Raw genomic sequence first — 19,184 nt, forward strand, 5'->3', positions numbered from 1 at the left:
AGTTGTAAAATCTCAGAGGATTTTGTACCCATGAAAAGAAAATGGGTTCCCAACCTCGACAACCAAATGAAATTCTAGCAACAAACTATCATGGTTAATGTGTTTAGGCAAGCAGTCCAATACTCAAGAAGCACATTCTCACACTCAATTTGACTCACCTACAGTATAAGAAACAATAACATGAGAAGTGCATCAAAGTGCACTCAAAACCCTCAAACACTGCATCAAAAGGTGCTTACATCCTCGCTATTTATGGTTACATTTATGGAAATCAGAGTTGGACTATTAAAGATAGGGAATTTTTCCAAGTACTGAAATTTTTTTTGCTCACTTTCTTCAAAATGGAAAAACACCTCTTCCTCGCCTACTTTGGTGAAGTTGAATTTACTAGGGTTGAAGCCCTAAAGCACCTTGTCCACTAAAATTCAGTAGGACATTTCTTAATATGACACCATTCATTCAATTGAGAAATGAAACCATATTTTATAGGGATGATGTGGAATTTAATACCCCCACACAATTTGTGGATACAATCCATGTCAAAACATGTCCTTAAAAACATCACCCAAAAAGGCATACCCAAATCAATTTGTGTTGAATAGGAAATTTCAATAATTTGCATCACATTTTGCACATTGAAATTTTATATGTTCATGTTGTTTTCCATACTTTTAACACTTTTATTGAATGTAATATTTTTAGTATGTATTCAGTTCCATATAAAAAAATACTAACAATTCTAAGTAACTTTGACAACATCGCAACAATTTATTTATATAAAAATGAACAAAAAAGGTGAGAAAGTGAATGTCTTAATTTAAATCCTATAAAGGAGTGGGATACTTGTTTGCAAAATAGGGAAAACAAGTCTATCAATCTCACCTAGTAAAAATAGACATAATTCCACATGAGACTCACATTCATGCCAACAATGGATAAATTGGAACATATCATAAATTTTTCAAGCTCAGAGAAAGGTAAATGGGGAAGCTAGATATATCCCATATAATGAAAGTAATTAGCTTCATTGTGGTCATTCCAAAATGTAAGTCTGTAAATGTAGTAGCCGCATAGAAAGAAAACAAGAACTCCACTTCATAGATAAGAGAATTCACCCATCTAACACATATTCTTACCACTCCCCCAAATTATGAGTAGTGAAAGAAAACAAGAACTCCACTTCATAGATCAGAGAATTCACCCATCTAACACATATTCTTCCCACTTCCCCAGATTATGAGTAGTGTTGTGACCTAGAATAGAAATAAATGCATATAACTCAAACTCCCTCTCTCTGACATAGAAATGTATATGTATAATAATTCCACCTCGAATAAAGGGTTTCAAGCTTATGGTTTGTACCAAAAAAAAATTAAAAATAAATTTGAATCAATAAATATTATTACATGTTTTTTTAAAATGTATTTATGTTTAACTAGTATATTTATTCTTTTAATAATAATAATAATAATAATAATAATAATAATAATAATAATTTAGTTATGTTTTATGATATTGAGATGTATAATGAAGATGCAATTTTGATATGTTTATCAATGTTTACTAATCACTTAATTTATATGATCATCATAATTTAATTATAATTAACTAAGCACACTTTTAAATAATAAAATCATAGACCCATACATCTTTATAATTCACAAACTTGTTTAATTTACATGATCATCCAAATTTAATTATAATTAACTAAACACACTTTTCAATACTAAAATCATAGAACCATACAGATTTATAATTCACAGACTTGATTACCTATGGAAGCATGGTACAATTTGAAGAAAACAAAAAATTCCTATCAATTTCTTTTTTTGGTATTTCTATATTGTATTCTTTCATGTGGGAATCATCTTAAATTAACCTTTTATTTCCTAAAGAAATTTACTTTTATTTTTATTTCCCTCTTAATTTATCATAAATTAATTAATTATAGAAAATATCATATCAACATATATAATATTAGGTATGTGGTATTAAGTCGTGGTATTGGCCCATGGTAATATAAGAGGAGTTATTTACAAGCTAAGAATTTCCATGATAAACTGAATAAATGAATATTGTTACATATTTTTTTAAATGTATTTATATTTAACTAATATATTTACTCTTTCAATAATAATAATAATATTAATTTAAAAATAAAATCACAATTTAGTCAATTTTTAGGATATTGAGATGCATAATGGAAATTTATCTTTAATATGTTTATCAATGTTTACCAACATTTTAATTTATATGATTATCCTAGTTTAATTATAATTAACTCACCATACTTTTCAATACTAAACATAGAATCATATATCTTTATAATTCACATACTCGATTACCTAGGGAAGTATGTCGCTATTTTAAAAATAAAAATGTTTTCCTATCAATTTCTCTTTCTTGTTTTAGTACCCGTGTATTGTATTATTTCATGTGCACATAGTCTTAAATAAACCTTTTATTTCCTAAAGAAATTTACTTGTATTTTTTCCCTCTTAATTTATCTTAAATTAATTAATTAAAGAAAATATAATATCAAGACATATAATATTAGGCATGTGGTATTGGCCCATGGTAATATAAGAAGATATATTTACAAGTTAATAATTTCTATGATAAATTGAATCAATAAATATTATTACATTTTTTTCTAAATTTATTTATGTTTAACTAATATATTTAGTCTTTAATAATAATAACAATAATTTAAAATCACAATTTACTTAATTTTTTTATGATATTGAGATATATAATAAAAACGTATTTTTGATATATTTATCAAAGTTTATCAACCATATAATTTATATAATTATAATTAAGTCAATACACTTTTAAATATTAAAAAATAAAACTATACATCTTTATAATTCACAAATTTGATTACTTATAAAATTCCGTGCATTTTAAATATAAATATCTTTTCCTATCAACTTTTTGTTTTGTTTTAGTATTTATGTATTATATTCTTTCATGTATGCATATCCTAAATTAACTTTTTATTTCCTAGGAAAATTTACTTTCATTGTTTTTCCCTTATTTCAGGTTTATGTAACTAGATTACCTACGAAACCATACTGCGATTTTAAAAATAAACATGTTTTGATTTATTACATGTGTATTAAATTTTTTCATATGCGCTGGCATGATCTTAAATTAACCTTTTACTTCTTAAAGAAAGTTACTTGTATTATTTTTTCCCATTTATATTTGGTATTCGTTGAACTAGAAACATGCTACGATTTAAAAATAAATACGTTTTCCTTTCAATTTCTGATTTTATATTTTATATTTCATGTGTACATGATTTTAAATTAATTTTTTGTTTTTTAAAAGAAATTTACTTGTATTTTGTTTCTCTCTTATATTTAGTGCTCATTGATCTTGTAATTTTTTTCTTCTTATATTTTATATTTGTTAATCGTGTAAGTTTTGTTTTTTTAATCTAATCATATCACTTAACCTTACTCATTATAATGAATTTGGAAATCCAGAGAGTAATAAATAGCATTGAGATCAAGGTGGGACTATCTACCATTTTTTGATTGACTTTGGCATTGATGATATAGTTGACCTAGTGGTCTAGCACACACAATTGCTAGGGAAATTCCAGTCAACACCAGTGGCCAGTTATTGTGTGAGGGAGCTCCATGGCTCATCAGGTTATGTTGGTTATGCATGGGGTCACGAGTTAATCAACACACCCTTGCAGGAGATTGTCAGAGGAGGTGGCATTGGCAGGCCACCAGACAGTGCCTTGTATGGGGTTGGGAATTCTCCATAGTTATGTGGGGCACAAAGGACATAGAGGAGCAGAGCATTGGTGGCATCACTACTAGTACGTAAGGAGATTCACTTCTCGAGTCCCTCCAGGAGGATTTGGAGGGGAGATTCATTCATCGAAGGGTATGATGATGCAATAGTGGAGGTGATGATGAAAATCGGGTGTAGGCCGACGCATACTGACACAAATTTAGGCCATGGAATCCAGGGATATGTAGGAGCATACACTGATGAGCAATGGCCTACAAAGGAGCACAAAGATGCATGGTTATTTGTTGTAGCATGTTGGTGTGTGCTGTGGAGTAGGAGGAGCGACTCCCATCACACTGAGTACACACAGGGAGTGTTAGGTACAGTGACATAGGTAGTTTTTTTCTCAAAATTTAACATTTTTTTTTGGATATTACAATTTTGTTTAACCCCACTCATTATGATGAATTTGGGATTCCACGGGATACTCAAGACTTTGAAAATATTGAATATTTATGTCTAGATGAAAATATAAAGGGGTAACATATCATGCAGTGCTTATTATTTCATCTTGTAAAAAAAAGTATTATGTATACTTTTTTTATTAGATTTTTTTCTAAATTTTGATAATATTACATATGAATCATCTTTTCCAATTTGATTGTGACAAAAGAAGTACTTAATAGAGTGGATACGCAGTTTTTTTTTCAAATTTTAATAACTATTTTTCTGATATTACAATTTTGTTTGACCGCGTTGATTATGATGAATTTAGGAATCGATGATGAATTTGTGAATCTAGGGAATACTGAAGACTTTGAAAATATTCAATATTTCTCTTGTGATGAAAATATTCAGAAAGGAGCCACATTATTTCATCTTGTAAAATGATGTATTATGTCTACATATTTTTAATTTTATTTTTTTTCTATTTTTTGATAATATTACATAGGAATCATCCTTTCCAATTTGATTGTAACAAAAAAACTGTTGAATATTATTGAGAGTCCATACATAGACCCCTTTTTCTCAAATTTTAACAATTGTTTTTCTGATATTACAATTTTGTTTGTACATTTTAAATGCCGATATAGAATACTGAAAGGAGGTATTAATTGAAAATTTCTCATTTCATTCAAAGATTCTAAAAAATGTTCGACCCTTTAGATTTGAATGTCAGTTTAGGAAGTTGCAAAATAGATTTATATAGTTTGAAAATACAAGAACAAGGACACTTTACACCCAGTTCTATTGAATGTAATCACGGGCATTATAGAGAAAATAGATATCTATAGTGTAAGGAGACATATTTGGAGACTACTTTTTTTATCAAAATTATGGACAAAAAAACTACCAAAGATTAGGATCATATGATATTAAATATTAGGGTTACTGATCCAAGAGGATTTCATTGATTCAATTGCATCGGTGTTCAAGTGTCATCATGAGTATTCAATGTTGTTGTCAATTCAGTTTAGCTTCGACAGTTCGACAATGTTGGTTATGGATCATGTTGTTCATGTAATGTTTATGGTTTTCATGGCATTCAGTGGATATGGGTTTGTACCTAGCTATCGACTTATGTCCATCAACAGTTCTGCAATGATTGGTCAATGACATGTGTCATGTCATTGCCTCACGGGTTTATCATCACTACGGGTTGTCATCCACATTGCAGGGTTTGATATGGTTTGTCGACATAGGTTATCGTCCTGTGATATTGGTACAAATGTAACTTTGTGACGAAGAAAAGGTACATATGTTATTTTTTGAAATCTAAACCTAATACAAACCTAATGCTAAAAACATAAACCCTAAGTGCATTAACCTAACACCTAAGCCCTAAACCATTTATCAAAGGCTAATTCTATACCTAATGAATCATTGCCTAAGTCTAAACCTCTAAACCTATGCTCATATAAATTTGGACTATATTCATATGTTAAAAATTTGTAAAACAAATATAAAACCAAGACCATAGGCCTTGACCACAACCACATCTAAGGTTGGCTGCTAGATGTAACCACTGGGTAGTTGTCACATGCGGGTGGTTAACAAAGTTGTCGCTGAAATCATCGGGATAGCCGTCAGATGTCAGGTCGTGGTTAGACTACCCCATTCACATGTGGGCGGTCAACATCCTATGCCCAGTTAGCAAGCCGCCAATGGTCCTGTGGTTATTATAAAGTTTATTTATGGTTTTTTTTGTTGAAGTTGTTAAAACAACAAATGTGATGGTCATTAAACCTAGCCTAGGTGTCATGGAGCCATAAGACCAAGTTCGAAAACTCATCCTGAGTCAACCAAATTCACACTGAATTCAGCCAAGGTGGTTTTCATGAACCTGGAGGCTTCTAAAGGGCGAAGTTTTCCTTCATTGATGAGAAGAGTGGTTTTTTTTACTTTTTTCATATAGATTCTTGAGGTCCTACGAAATTTTGTTTTTAGTGTTATAGGAGAATCCGGGGTCGGAATTGGAATCCGTAAGAGGCATTGGAACGCTGGTTTAGAGGACTACCAGATATATCCCATTGAGTGTAAATAATTGGCTTCATTGTGGTCATTACAAAATGTAAGTCTGTAAATGTAGTAGCTACATAGAAAGAAAGCAAGAAATCCACTTCACAGATAAATGAATTCACCCATCTAACACATATTCTTACTACTCCCCCAGATTATGAGTAGTGAAAGAAAACAAGAACTCCACTTCATAGATCAGAGAATTCACCCATGTAACACATATTCTTCCCACTTACCCAAATTATGAGTAGTGTTGTGACATAGAAGAAAAGGTTTCGAGCTTAATGGTTTGTACCAAAAAAAGTTAAAAATAAAATTGAATCAGTGAATATTATTACATGTTTTTTAAAAATGTATTTATGTTTAACTAATATATTTATTCGTTTAATAATAATAATAATAATAATAATAATAATAATAATAATAAAAAATAAAATAATAATTTAGTTATGTTTTATGATTTTGAGATGTATAATGAAGATGTAATTTTGACATGTTTATCAATCGTTTAATTTATATGATCATCCTAATTTAATTATAATTAACTCAACGCACTTTTCAATACTAAAATCATAGAACCATACATCTTTATAATTCACAGACTGGATTTCCTACGAAACCATGCTGCAATTTAAAGAAAACAAAAAATTTCTATCAATTTCTTGTTTTAGTATTTTTGTATTTTATTCTTCCATGTGGGCATGATCTTAAATTAACCTTTTATTTCCTACAGAAATTTACTTGTATTTTTTCCCTCTTAATTTATCTAAAATTAATTAATTATAGAAAATATCATATCAACACATATAATATTAGGTATGTGGTATTAAGTCGTGGTATTGGCCCATGGTAATATAAGAGGAGTTATCTACAAGTTAAGAAATTCCATGATAAACTGAATCAATGAATATTGTTACATGTTTTTTTTAAATGTATTTATATTTAACTAATATATTTACTCTTTTAATAATAGTAATACTAATAAGTTAAAAATGAAATCACAATTTAGTTAATTTTTATGATATTGAGATGCATAATGGAAATGTATTTTTCTTATGTTTATCAATTTTTACGAACCATTTAATTTATATGATTATCCAAAATTAATTATAATTAACTCACCATACTTTTCAATACTAAACATAGAATCACATATCTTTATAATTCACATAGCCGATTACCTACAAACGTATGCTGCTATTTTAAAAATAAAAATGTTTTCCTATCAATTTCTATTTCTTGTTTTAGTACCTATGATTGTATTCTTTCATGCGTGCATAATCTTAACTTAACCTTTTATTTCCTAAAGAAATTTACTTGTACTTTTTTTCCCTTTTAATTTATCTTAAATTAATTAATTAAAGAAAATATCATATCAAAACATATAATCTTAGGTATGTGGTATTAATCCGTGGTATTGGCCCATGGTAATATAAGAGGAGTTATTTACAAGTTAAGAATTTCCATGATAAACTGAATCAATGAATATTATTACATGTTTTTTTTTAAATGTATATATATTTAACAAGTATATTTACTCTTTTAATAATAATAATAACAATTTAAAAATAAAATCACAATTTAGTTAATTTTAATGATATTGAGATGCATAATGGAAATGCATTTCTGATATGTTTATCAATGTTTACCAACCATTTAATTTATATGATTATCCTAATTTAATTATAATTAACTCACCATACTTTTCAATACTAAACATAGAATCATATATATATATATATATATATATATATATATATATATATATATATATATATATATATATATATATATATATATATATATATATATATAATTCGCATACCCAAGTTTGATTAATAAAAATCCTTCAATGTCTTTCAATACTTTCCCTGATTTAACCTCACTCCATTAAATTCACCCATAATCTCGATTTTCTCCACTCCTAACCATTCTCACAGACAAAACATTTGATGCAATAAAATAAGACACAAAGAAGTATCAATTTGATATAGGAATTACAATGCCAATTATATATATTTCCATGAATATATTCAATCATAAATTCTTGGATAACTTTCCTAAGAATGATAATTCCTCGTCTGCATGATTTGGAGACACCTTAATTATGGTCTTATGATGGGCATAAACATTGGTGTTTCCTCTCTCAGGTATCACAACATTTAGCTGCAGGTAAATGAACTCAATGTAGAGGAACCCATTTCAATTTTAGGAAACAAACTTGCAAAGCCATTCATACATGACACAAACACACTCATCAGCCTAATCAGTTTTGTGTCAGCCTGCTGGGACAAGCGTAGCTCTCTCCCTCTACTCTTGATTAGTTTCTACTTTGGGAAATAGATCTTTTGGCTCTCCAGGCTCCCACTCTATCTTCTTTCTCTGAAAATTGACTTCTCCTCAACAAATATAAGTCTCCCTCTAAAGGTATGTGCTGCCTCTCTTCACTGCATCAATATTTCTATGGAGTACACTCTCTCTCTACTATGCACTCACCGGATCTGGAAAAACTTCCTTCCAAATACTATCTCTGGCCCTCACTGCAAGAAACCACTTCAAATCTCTCTTTGGTAACTGTTGCGTCACTCCCTTCAGAAATTTGATCTCTAATATCTTACTCGATGTTCTCTCCAACTTCTGAGTAAGCCTACTCTTATAATCATTCAGTTGATAACCAATGACCCAGATTAGATTCTAATCAATGGCTCAAATAATTTTTGATTGATCATTGTCTTCTTCTAGAAGTTTCACTCATAGATTTATTAATACCATTTAATTATTTTAATTTCCTAAGCTTAGACTTAGGGACCCATTAAAAATAATTAATTATTTTAATAAATCTGTCTCGAGGTGGAATTTCCCAAAATGATTGCTACGTATTATGGAATACATGTGCCTTAGCCTCCCTACAATTTTTGAAGCATACAAAACATCAGATACTATCAGAAATCAACAGTTTACACCTTTATAAGTCATGCTAGCCACATATTCTAGGAATCAAAAGTGCATATCATCATGTTTATATTCATATCATCACTAAGTTTGAAATCGTCCTTTTTACAAAGAGTGGTATGCATGAAATCTATAATTTAGCATGGAAATTAGAGAAGCAATAACATATCAGAATCTTCCATTCCTATCATTTGAAATTATGATGTCAACACATTCATACAATGCACAACCATCATCAAAATTATATAGTAGAGACCCACTTCCTTCTCGACAAATAATGAAGGTGATCCATTACTTGTGTTAACATTTCCAAAAAATTTAAATATTACAATTCGTCATGACATCTACAATACGGGTATTAAAAGGGTCTTCACACTAGAATACAAGTGTACACCTCAACTTCACATTTTTGATCTAATAATGGTCCATAAGGCCAAAAGTGCCAGCTCTTCAAACTCAAAACAACCTAGATACGTTTTCAATTTGGGGTGCATTACTAAACATTAAAAACCACTATTCACATTAAGAAGTTGTGTTTCGAGAAAGATACAAGTTCCTTTTATTCCATTTTATTTCTAATGATAGACTAGTCAATTGTAGTCATAGGTCGTTATGGTAAATTTATAGTGAGTATTCTAAGTGAGTCATGAGTCATTCCTAAAAAAAATACTCATTTTACTCGCTAATATTTAGCTTTGAGCTATTTCAACTAATGTATTTCAGAATCATATATTTGGAGAGCATTTTCTAGGCAATGTAAGGAAATGTCACTTGATAAATAGGTTTAGATGTTTCTAAATTTACATTGTTATCATATTAATATAAGTATGTCCCAAAAGTGAAAATAATATTACACATGTTTTAATGAATTCAATGATTAAGAAATAGAGTAAATTAGAAAAATAAAAGCATTTGTTACCACTTTATGTATACTTTTACTTCATTCTTCCTTCTCAACATCTATAGTTGTATTCAAATGAGAAATCTTTGATGCCGAACATTATTAGATATAGGAAGAATGAATCTCATACAATAGATATGAGGTAATAACTTATTATAATAAGGTTGTTAGGTACGAATCCTCTCAATTTTCCTATATGACCATAGTCATTACTAAGAATTTTGTTGAACAACATGGCAAGTAGTCCAAATCATAAGTATGAGTTCCTTGTTTCATTCGAAGCACATGTCATTTCTTCTAAAAAAAATTACAATGAGAAACAAAAAAAGAATGAAAATATTTAAGGATGAACATGCAATACTATGAATCATTTAGTTCATATATTAGAGTTGATACATAACTAAATTTACATGCATGCCATGTATATTTTTTAATGATATATGAAAGGTTTAAGAAATATATATATATAATTTTTTAATACACAAGTTTTAGAAATATTAATGGACCAAAATTAAATGTTGAAATTAAGTTTCATTTTGTATCATTTGGATGGATATTCAATTTATTACAGAAAAAAATTATGAGATATGTTAAATTTTTAATCATTAATTGACATGCCTTGATCTCAAACCATGTCTTTATATTTGATCCTTGAAGGCATCCGTTATCACATCATGATGAGAACAAATCATTTAGAAAGTTGTAAACACTATTTATATCCTAAGAATTAATAGATGATTTCACAATTTTTCCATAAAATAATCTTACAATCCTTTAGGCCGAAATGAATTTTTGATAGGTTAATTTAAAGAGTATCAATATAAAAGGAAAAATAAAATATTAATTAAATTTAAAAAATACTATTTTGAAGTTTAATAAAGCTTTATAATATGTAATAGTATTGTGTTTATCACCACTAATAATATAAATGTGTTCAAATACTATTCGGATGAAAGAGACATTCATATCATCATGCATAAATAACTAGCTGTAACCATTATTTTAAAACTTATACCAACAAATTTCACAGAATTTAATTGAGATCGAGATAAGAGAAATGTTTTGCCAAATGATTACATTACATGAATGGCATTTATTTATTTACTTGCTAGGAGGTGATGAGAACCTAAGGTGAAAGCAAGCAGACCACATTAGTGATGTGCATGTGCTCCTGGTGAGATTTAATAACACAAAATATGAGACCAGGGAGATTAAGCATGCGGGATAGGACGAAGGCGATGGGCATGGGGAGGTGGAGATGGAGGGCAGTGAGAATGAGGGGGTACAGGGTAGCCCGGCTTGTGGCACCCAGATGCAGCCTTTGTCGACCCTTCTGCCAATCTTCCAGAACCTACTTCTTCGTTAGACTTAGCGGCAGCAGCTTCATCTTCAGCTCCAGCGTGTGTCACCAGAATCGTCGAAGTGAACAACAGCATTGCTACTATTGATATCCAGCACAACCGCGCCATTTCCGTCTTCTTGGATTTCATGGCCATGGCCATCTTGTTGATACAAAAGTGAAAATAAAATGATGAATTCTAACTCTACTTGCAGAATGTATAACGGAATCGATAATAGAAAAAGGAATTGCGAATTGCGTTTTGGAATTGTAGTGCGATGGATGGATCTTACTTATAGACAACACACCGGAATGGCATGGAGGGTTTACAATCGGTCGAAGGAATTCAGCGCAACTCAACCCGAAATCGTGTCAAAGCGAAACCCGACTTTATCACTCTCCGTTACGGTCAACATGTACTCGTGCGTGACACTTGTTTTTCACAATCACCCCATCTCTCAAATCTGTTACATGAATCCCCAGTATTTTATTTTGCGTGTTAATCTTTGACTCTTGAAATTTAGAATCTGATTTCAACTTGCACGATGATGGAATCCTTGTTGCCGGGAATGAAAAGAAGTGCGGGCCAATTCAAATTTAATTTATTCTAAAAGCCCTCATGCTAATTTCTTCACTAGGTTTTTTATCCAATTTCTTAACTAGCTTTCTTATCCAAGGTTGTTTTTGTGTTTTCCTTACCCTCCACACATACCTATTTTTTTTTGTTTTTTAATTCATTTTACTATACTATTAAGGCCTCTCTTTTTTTCTTCTTCTTTTTCTTTTTTCTTTTTTCTTTCTTTATCTTTTTTTTTTTCCTTTTTTTATTTATCTTTACTATATTATATTCATTATATCTTATAGTTAATATTTAATGATTAAATGCTATTATTATTATCTATCACTTAATAAATGTTTTTTAGCTAGGTAAGCACCCACGAGGATTTGAACTAGTAACCTATCACAAAGAGTGCTTTAAGAGGGCACCCATTCACCGTCAATCCAAAGTCCCATGGGCTTATCACTTAATAAACATTATTTTAGTTATGTTGGTTCAAATCTATATTTCTAAAAAATATCAATTCGATTCAATGGTAAATTTCATATATATATATATATATATATATATATATATATATATATATATATATATATATATATATATATAGAGCTTTACTTCAGGTTCATACCCTTCTAGGGTACTAGCTAGCTTGGAAATTTGGAAATGAATGGTTTGTGAATGTAAGTATGGATCTTTTATTGAATGTGATGGTTCTCTCACGACGATGTTTTTTTAAGATGCAATGAACCCGTAACTTTGACTTTTTCTGCTGGCAAGAGTAAAGACATTCTTTGGCGAAATGGGTGAAGAGCTTAGTGAGCATTGTCTTTATTGGTAGTCGAAGTGATGTTGTTTAGTAAAATGACTATATCAACAATATTTAGTTGTTTCATATGCATTTATCTTAAAAGCATCACCCAACCTTTCTCAGACTTCAATGATACTCTCTTTTTGGGTGCTTTTTTTATGGGAAAAGGAATGTTAAGGTAATAAGTTTGCCACATTGGTTCATCATGCCAATTTGCATAGTTTTGAGATATCATAGTTGTAATCATATCTCTATAGTTACAAATTAGTTATCAAATCGAAAAAAATAAAAATGATACATATCCTTAGTGGCCTTATAATTATACATAAAAGCCCGCATTTGGAGAGTCTCATAACAATACATGGAGCAAATGTGTATCGAATGTCATCTTTCTAACCACTGAGTATAGTACCACAAAGGTATATTATACATGTCTTCATCAAAGGTACGACAATGTTCATTACTGATATGCTTCTAAGCCAAAAACATCGAACCCCCAAAGAAGCCATTTATTTAAACATTTCAGCAACTATTTCCGAAACCTTGTATATAGGGGTATCCTCTTTTTGCAATCAACTTACCATTTAAGTTTTTAAATGCATTCATGTTTTTCCACATAGAAGGATTAACTTGAGTATCTAATATCTCTTGGTCCACTTCTCCCAAATCTTGTTTTTTTGCATAATGCTAGTTACATAAACAATTTGAAGATATTTAGTAATATAAAAAGGTATTCTATACTTTATAAAAAAAACAAGTATCAACACAACCATCAATGCAAACTACACTACTACATGAGGGAGGAACAAATATTGGTAATATGCTATTACGATATACTTGAGGAAACGAAAACATTGTTTTGTAGCAATTTGCAATGAGATCATTGTATGGTATGTTGTTACATTGAATACAAATGCAAGCACTACCAACAACATCAGAGAGATCCTCCAAAGTGTTACCCCCTTTAGAAACCAGGCCGCTCACAGGATAGTCAAGAAGCTCCAAGATATTGTCCCCACCTTCTTAGACTTCCATGGTACTCCTTTTGTGGGTGCGGGAAAGAACGTTAAGATAATAATCATTCCACATTGATTCATCACGTCAAATGTACAATTTTAGGACATCACAGTTGTAATCATATCTCTATAGTTCAAAATAAGTTATTGAATAAAAAAATTAAAACGATGAACTATTTAAAGTTTTATTTATGTTCAAACGTTTCACCAAAACAGTTTCAATGAGTAAAGAGTCACATGTTGCAAGTAAAATAGGGCACTTAAGTGGAAGTGTAGATGGTTTATAGTTGCAAAAGATCCGAGGCTATTGTAACCAAGACGAAAAATTGGATTGCCAGCCTCGAAAAGCAAATACAATGTTAACGATAAGCTATCATGGTAAATACATTGGGGAAAGCATTCCAATACTCTAGGCACAGTTACCACATGCCCCTATTCAATTGGATTTGCCTGCAGTATAGAAAAGAATAACATTAGAAGTGCATCAATGAACAATAAAAAACCCCAAACACTCCATGAAAAGGTGTTGTCATAATCATTATTTCTAATTAAATTTATGGAAAACACATTTGGACTGTCAAAGGCTTGAAGTGTCTCTTTCCGCCCTACTTTGGTGAAGTTGAACTTACTGGGGTTGATGCCCTGCAAGACCTTCTACACTTGAAATTCAGTAGGACATTTCTTAAGATGATGTCCTTCATTCAGTTGAGCAATGAAACCATATTCATTTGGGATGATCTACAATTTATTACCGCCGCGTAGTCTGTGCATAGAATCCATGTTAAAATGTGTCCCTAAAAACATCACGCCAAAAGGCATAACCAAATTAATGTATGTTCAATAGGAAATTTCAAGAATTTGCATCACATTTTGCACTTTGAAATTTTATATGTTCCTACAATTTTCCATACTTTCAATGCTTTTATGGGATGCAATATTTTTAGTATGTATTAGGTTCCTGCATCTAAAAAAATTCCAACAATTCTTAGTAACTCTCACAATAGCTAAACTGTTTATTTACATAGCAATGAATATAAAAGGTGAGAAAGTGAGGGTATTTATTTATTTCCTACAAAGGAGTGGGATACCTATTTAAAAATAGAGAAAACAAGTGTATTAATCTCACCTTGTAAAACCTAATAGAATTCCACAGGAGACTGACATTGATGTGAACAATGGAGAAATTGGCACAAATCACAAATTTTACAAGCTCAAACAAATGTAAATGGGAAGGTTAGATATAACCCATAAAATGAAGAATAATTTTCATTAGTATGGTCATTCCAAAATGTAAGTATATCAATGTAGTAACTGCATAGAAAGAAAACAAGAACTCCACTTCATAGATTAGAGAATTCACCCACCTAACACATATTCTTCCCATTCCCCCAAATTATGGGTAATGTTGTGACTTAGAATAGAAATAAATGCAAATCACTCAAAATCTCTCTCTCTCTCTCACTCTGAGAAATGTATATGTATTAGAATTTTGCATCAAATAAAAGGTTTCAAGCTTAATGATTTGTAAAAAACACAAGAAAAAAATCAAATGAGGTCATCTAACTAGAGAATAAATATCAATAAACTTTAAAATTACAAATGCTTCAATATGATAAAATTAAATAACAGGAGATCCTCTACATTGAGACGAGGTGTTTGTCTTACATATAAATTCCTTGATAGTAATTTATGAGCTTGATATAGATTGTCAATAACCTATGTCACTACTTTAGTGGTTTGTTGAACAATGTCTTGATGATATTTTTGAGCTTTTTGGGTTCTATGTTTTCAAGATTTGCAAAGATAATGATTGTTTAAAATGTTTTGTAAAAGTCTAGTTAATACTATTAGGAATAAGTAATATATCAGCCCAACTTTAGGTAGTTATGGTAGTATTTATATTTTATTGGAATAGTGAAAAAGAACCAAACTTTGTGAGAGCTAGCAAGATCTTCCACACAGATGTATGCATCCTTAACCAAGGGACAAAACAAGTGTGTTGTGTATAGAAAAAAACGATAAAACCGGGTCTTACATATCCACTAAACTATATTTTTGGTTAGTGGTTTTGTAATTATACATAAAATCCCTCATTTGGAGAGTCTCATAACAATACATGGAGAAAATGTGCATCAAATGCCATCTTTCCAACCACTGAGTACATTACCACAGTATATTATACATGTCTTCATCAAAGCTATGAAAATGCTCATTACTGATATGCTTCTAACCCAAAAACTTTGAACCCCCAAAGAAGCCATTTATCTAAACATTTCCTGGACTATTTCTCAAACCTTGTATATAGGGGTATCCTCCTTTTGCAATGAACTTACCATTTATGTTTTCCCACATAACAATATTAACTTGAGTGTCTATGTTGGGATCACGATTTCTATTACACCAAAACCCGCAGGTGTTAGTAAACGGACGCATTGCCAGAGTTAACGGATCCTCGAGAGGCAGTTAGTCCATGTCATGAAACACACGGGGAGCGCTGGATTCTCTAATGCCCAACAATCTCCCCCCCAGTGCGAGCCGGGTGTGATTCGAACTAGAGACCTTTGGCTCTCATACCACTTGTTGGGATCACGATTGTCGTTACACCAAAACCCCCAAGTGTTAGTAAATAGACGCATCGCCAGAGTTAACGAATCCTCGAGAGGCGGTTAGTCCATGTCATGAAACACACGAGCTCCGATACTAGAATGTTGACACCTAATCCTTGTGATTGGGTGAATTTATGTAAATAGATAAATAGGAAATATGAACAGTCTTTGGGAGACGAACTAAACAGTCTCTCCCTCATGTATATAATGAAGACCTACCTGATGGAATAAACACATGAATCAGTTTTTGCTTTGAGGAGTTACTGCCTGGTCTGACATGGTATCAGAGCCAGCTCGAAAAATAGCTGTAACTCCCTTTGGCCTCCTGTTCTCTGTTCACTGCCCCTGTGTGCTCTATCTGCCATGAGTCTGAAACCTCTGACCTGTCAGCCTCAGACCTAAAAACCATCCGAATCGCTGCATGCCTTGAGGCCGTGTTGCTACATTGGTGCCTCCACGCAAGAGCGAACTATGTTGCTCTTGCATCTTGAATGCTACTCCTTTGAAGAACCATCCGTTGAAGAACCAGAACAAATCAAAACCATTGTTGGGATCTGCGTGCGTGAACCAGGTTCCATTGCTGGGATCTTACAAAATTAATTTGTTGAAAACTAGCCGATGCGCGTGGTATCAATGCTGTGTATTACTGTGTGTCAACGCTGTGTATTAGCATTGTGAATTTTCACGTCAGTTTCATGTTAAGGATGTTTATTAATGCTACTATCATTGTATGCGTTGAACTCTTGATACGCCGATAGTTTGTTTCACCCTGTTCTTCCTTGAGGTTCCTCACTAATTGTTGCTGCTCTATCAATATTAGTGGCCCTTCTCCTGACAGTCCAGCGGCCTGGTTGTGCATTGAGAAATTTTTTGATTTCCTCATACATGTCTCTTAGTGGTTCGTTTGCCCGTGGATTCTTGCATCCTCTTACCAGATTTCTCCATTTACGAACACGTCTCTGCACTTCTTCCATATCCTCGTTCTTTCATGTTTTCTGATATATTTTCCCACAAAGTTTCGTGCTTTACTACTGCCTTGTTGAATGTGGTGTGCATTTCAACCTTCGATTTAATCAAGAACTGTATCTCTGGCTTCTTCCAGTTGCCATGGGCGATAACCTTGTGGAGTTTGCTTCGAAACTCCTTATCAGATTCAGTTCCATGGTTGCTCTGTACTCTGGCTTACATTTAAGGCAGTTTCTATTTACTATCGATGGATTTGTTGTAACTTTCTTTTCATGCATGGAGATGTGATGACTTGTCACTTACATTTTTTTAAACTGACAGTGACTTACAAAAGGCCGTGCAAGTTGAGCACTCATCGTTATCAGCACTCATGAGCTGTGGAGTCGATGGTTGCTATTAATGATAAATAGTTACTTGTATATATAAACAATGCTTGTTTGATGCATAGTTTTGGAGGGGATCGTGGACTCCTTGGTGTTGGCGTTTGAACACCCTTTTTTTCCTTTGTGATTGGTTGGATTGTTTTTTTCCAAAGTTGTACGATTCCAACCTACACCTACTTCAGTTTTGTTCAAGGATAAATTTATACCAGTATAAATGGTATATAATGCAAAAGCCTTTTAGTGGACACAGTGCTTTATGTTGTTGAGGATATTTTTTTGGACTTAATATACTGTCATATTCTATACTTTAAAGTTGTGGAGATGAATGTGAATTGACATTTGAGTTTGCTGTCAAGTCACATCAAAACTATATTTTTCCTTCCCATTAAGAGTAAAATTTTGTAGCAGAAGTATTTTTTTTTGTTACAGTATGCATTCAAGAGAAAGAGGAAGATATTTCAAAGGCAGGGGGGCAGACATTCTCAAGGAGAAAAGGCAGATTTTCACTGCATTCGCTGCAAAAGAAATGGATCACATGATGCCTCTACATGCAAGCTACCATGGGACAAAATTGAGCAGAAAAGAAACCAACAGAAAGGTAAAAGTGATGATACAGACAAAGATAAAGCACCTGAATCTGCTCACTATGTTGTGGCACAATGTAACATTGGAGTAAATGAAGATTTGTTTAATGCTTCACTTGCTTCTTGGAAAGATGGTTGGTTGCTTGATTTAGGGGAAACTTGCCACATGACTCATAGAAAAGATTTTTTTGAAGATTTCACTGACAATGTTGATGGAGTAGTATACTTTGTAGACCAATCAAAAATCAAGCCATCAGGGCTTGGCACAATCAGGCTTAAACTGCCTGGTCTCCCAGACTTTCTTCTGGATCATGTTCTATATCTCCCACAGCTCAAGAGAAACTTTTGTCCTTGGTCCACATCCACCAGCAAGTTCACTCCATTCATATGTTTGATGGCAAGCTTGAGGTAAGAAAAGCATCTCACCACTCACTTGTCATGAGGGGAATAGAGGAAGAAAGGCTTCTCAAACAAGGAACCTCTGCTCATGCACAACATTTCTCATACAATTCTCATCATGAAGAAGGTACACTTCCATCAAGTTTATTATGGCAAGCTAGATTTGGACATTTTAACTATGACAGTCTCCGCTTATTGAAGAAAAATGGTGTTTCCGGTTTGCCTACAATTCCTAGGTAACTTAAGCAATGTGATGCTTGCATTCTAGGAAAGCATAGAAAACAATATTTTCATGATTCACATTCAAGAGAACATAGAAAACTTTAACTCATTCATTCAGATTTATGTGGTCCAATGCCTGTTCCTTCTGCAAATGGAAATAAATATATCATGAC

General features: G+C 31.8%; 1 protein-coding gene and 1 pseudogene across 1 annotated transcript; both read right to left on the bottom strand.

The window, feature by feature from the left end:
* Window positions 1–11,337: 11,337 nt before the first annotated feature.
* LOC149149110 (uncharacterized) lies at window positions 11,338–11,595 on the bottom strand. The gene has a single exon (XM_089445079.1). The coding sequence runs from the start codon at window positions 11,593–11,595 to the stop codon at window positions 11,338–11,340; it is 258 nt and encodes an 85-aa protein (XP_089301205.1).
* A 1,878-nt stretch (window positions 11,596–13,473) lies between these two features.
* On the bottom strand, window positions 13,474–17,402 carry LOC149149111 (GDP-L-galactose phosphorylase 1-like; annotated as a pseudogene).
* Window positions 17,403–19,184: the final 1,782 nt, after the last annotated feature.

Source organism: Pinus tabuliformis, chromosome 9, assembly GCF_031772625.1.
Source record: "Pinus tabuliformis cultivar Carrire ecotype Pingquan chromosome 9, CPIR1, whole genome shotgun sequence".
NCBI classification, from domain to species: domain Eukaryota; kingdom Viridiplantae; phylum Streptophyta; class Pinopsida; order Pinales; family Pinaceae; genus Pinus; species Pinus tabuliformis.

What these genes read in the sequence shown, in the direction of transcription:
- LOC149149110 (XM_089445079.1), bottom strand. Translation starts at nt 11,595, where the DNA reads ATGGCGCGGTTGTGCTGGATATCAATAGTAGCAATGCTGTTGTTCACT.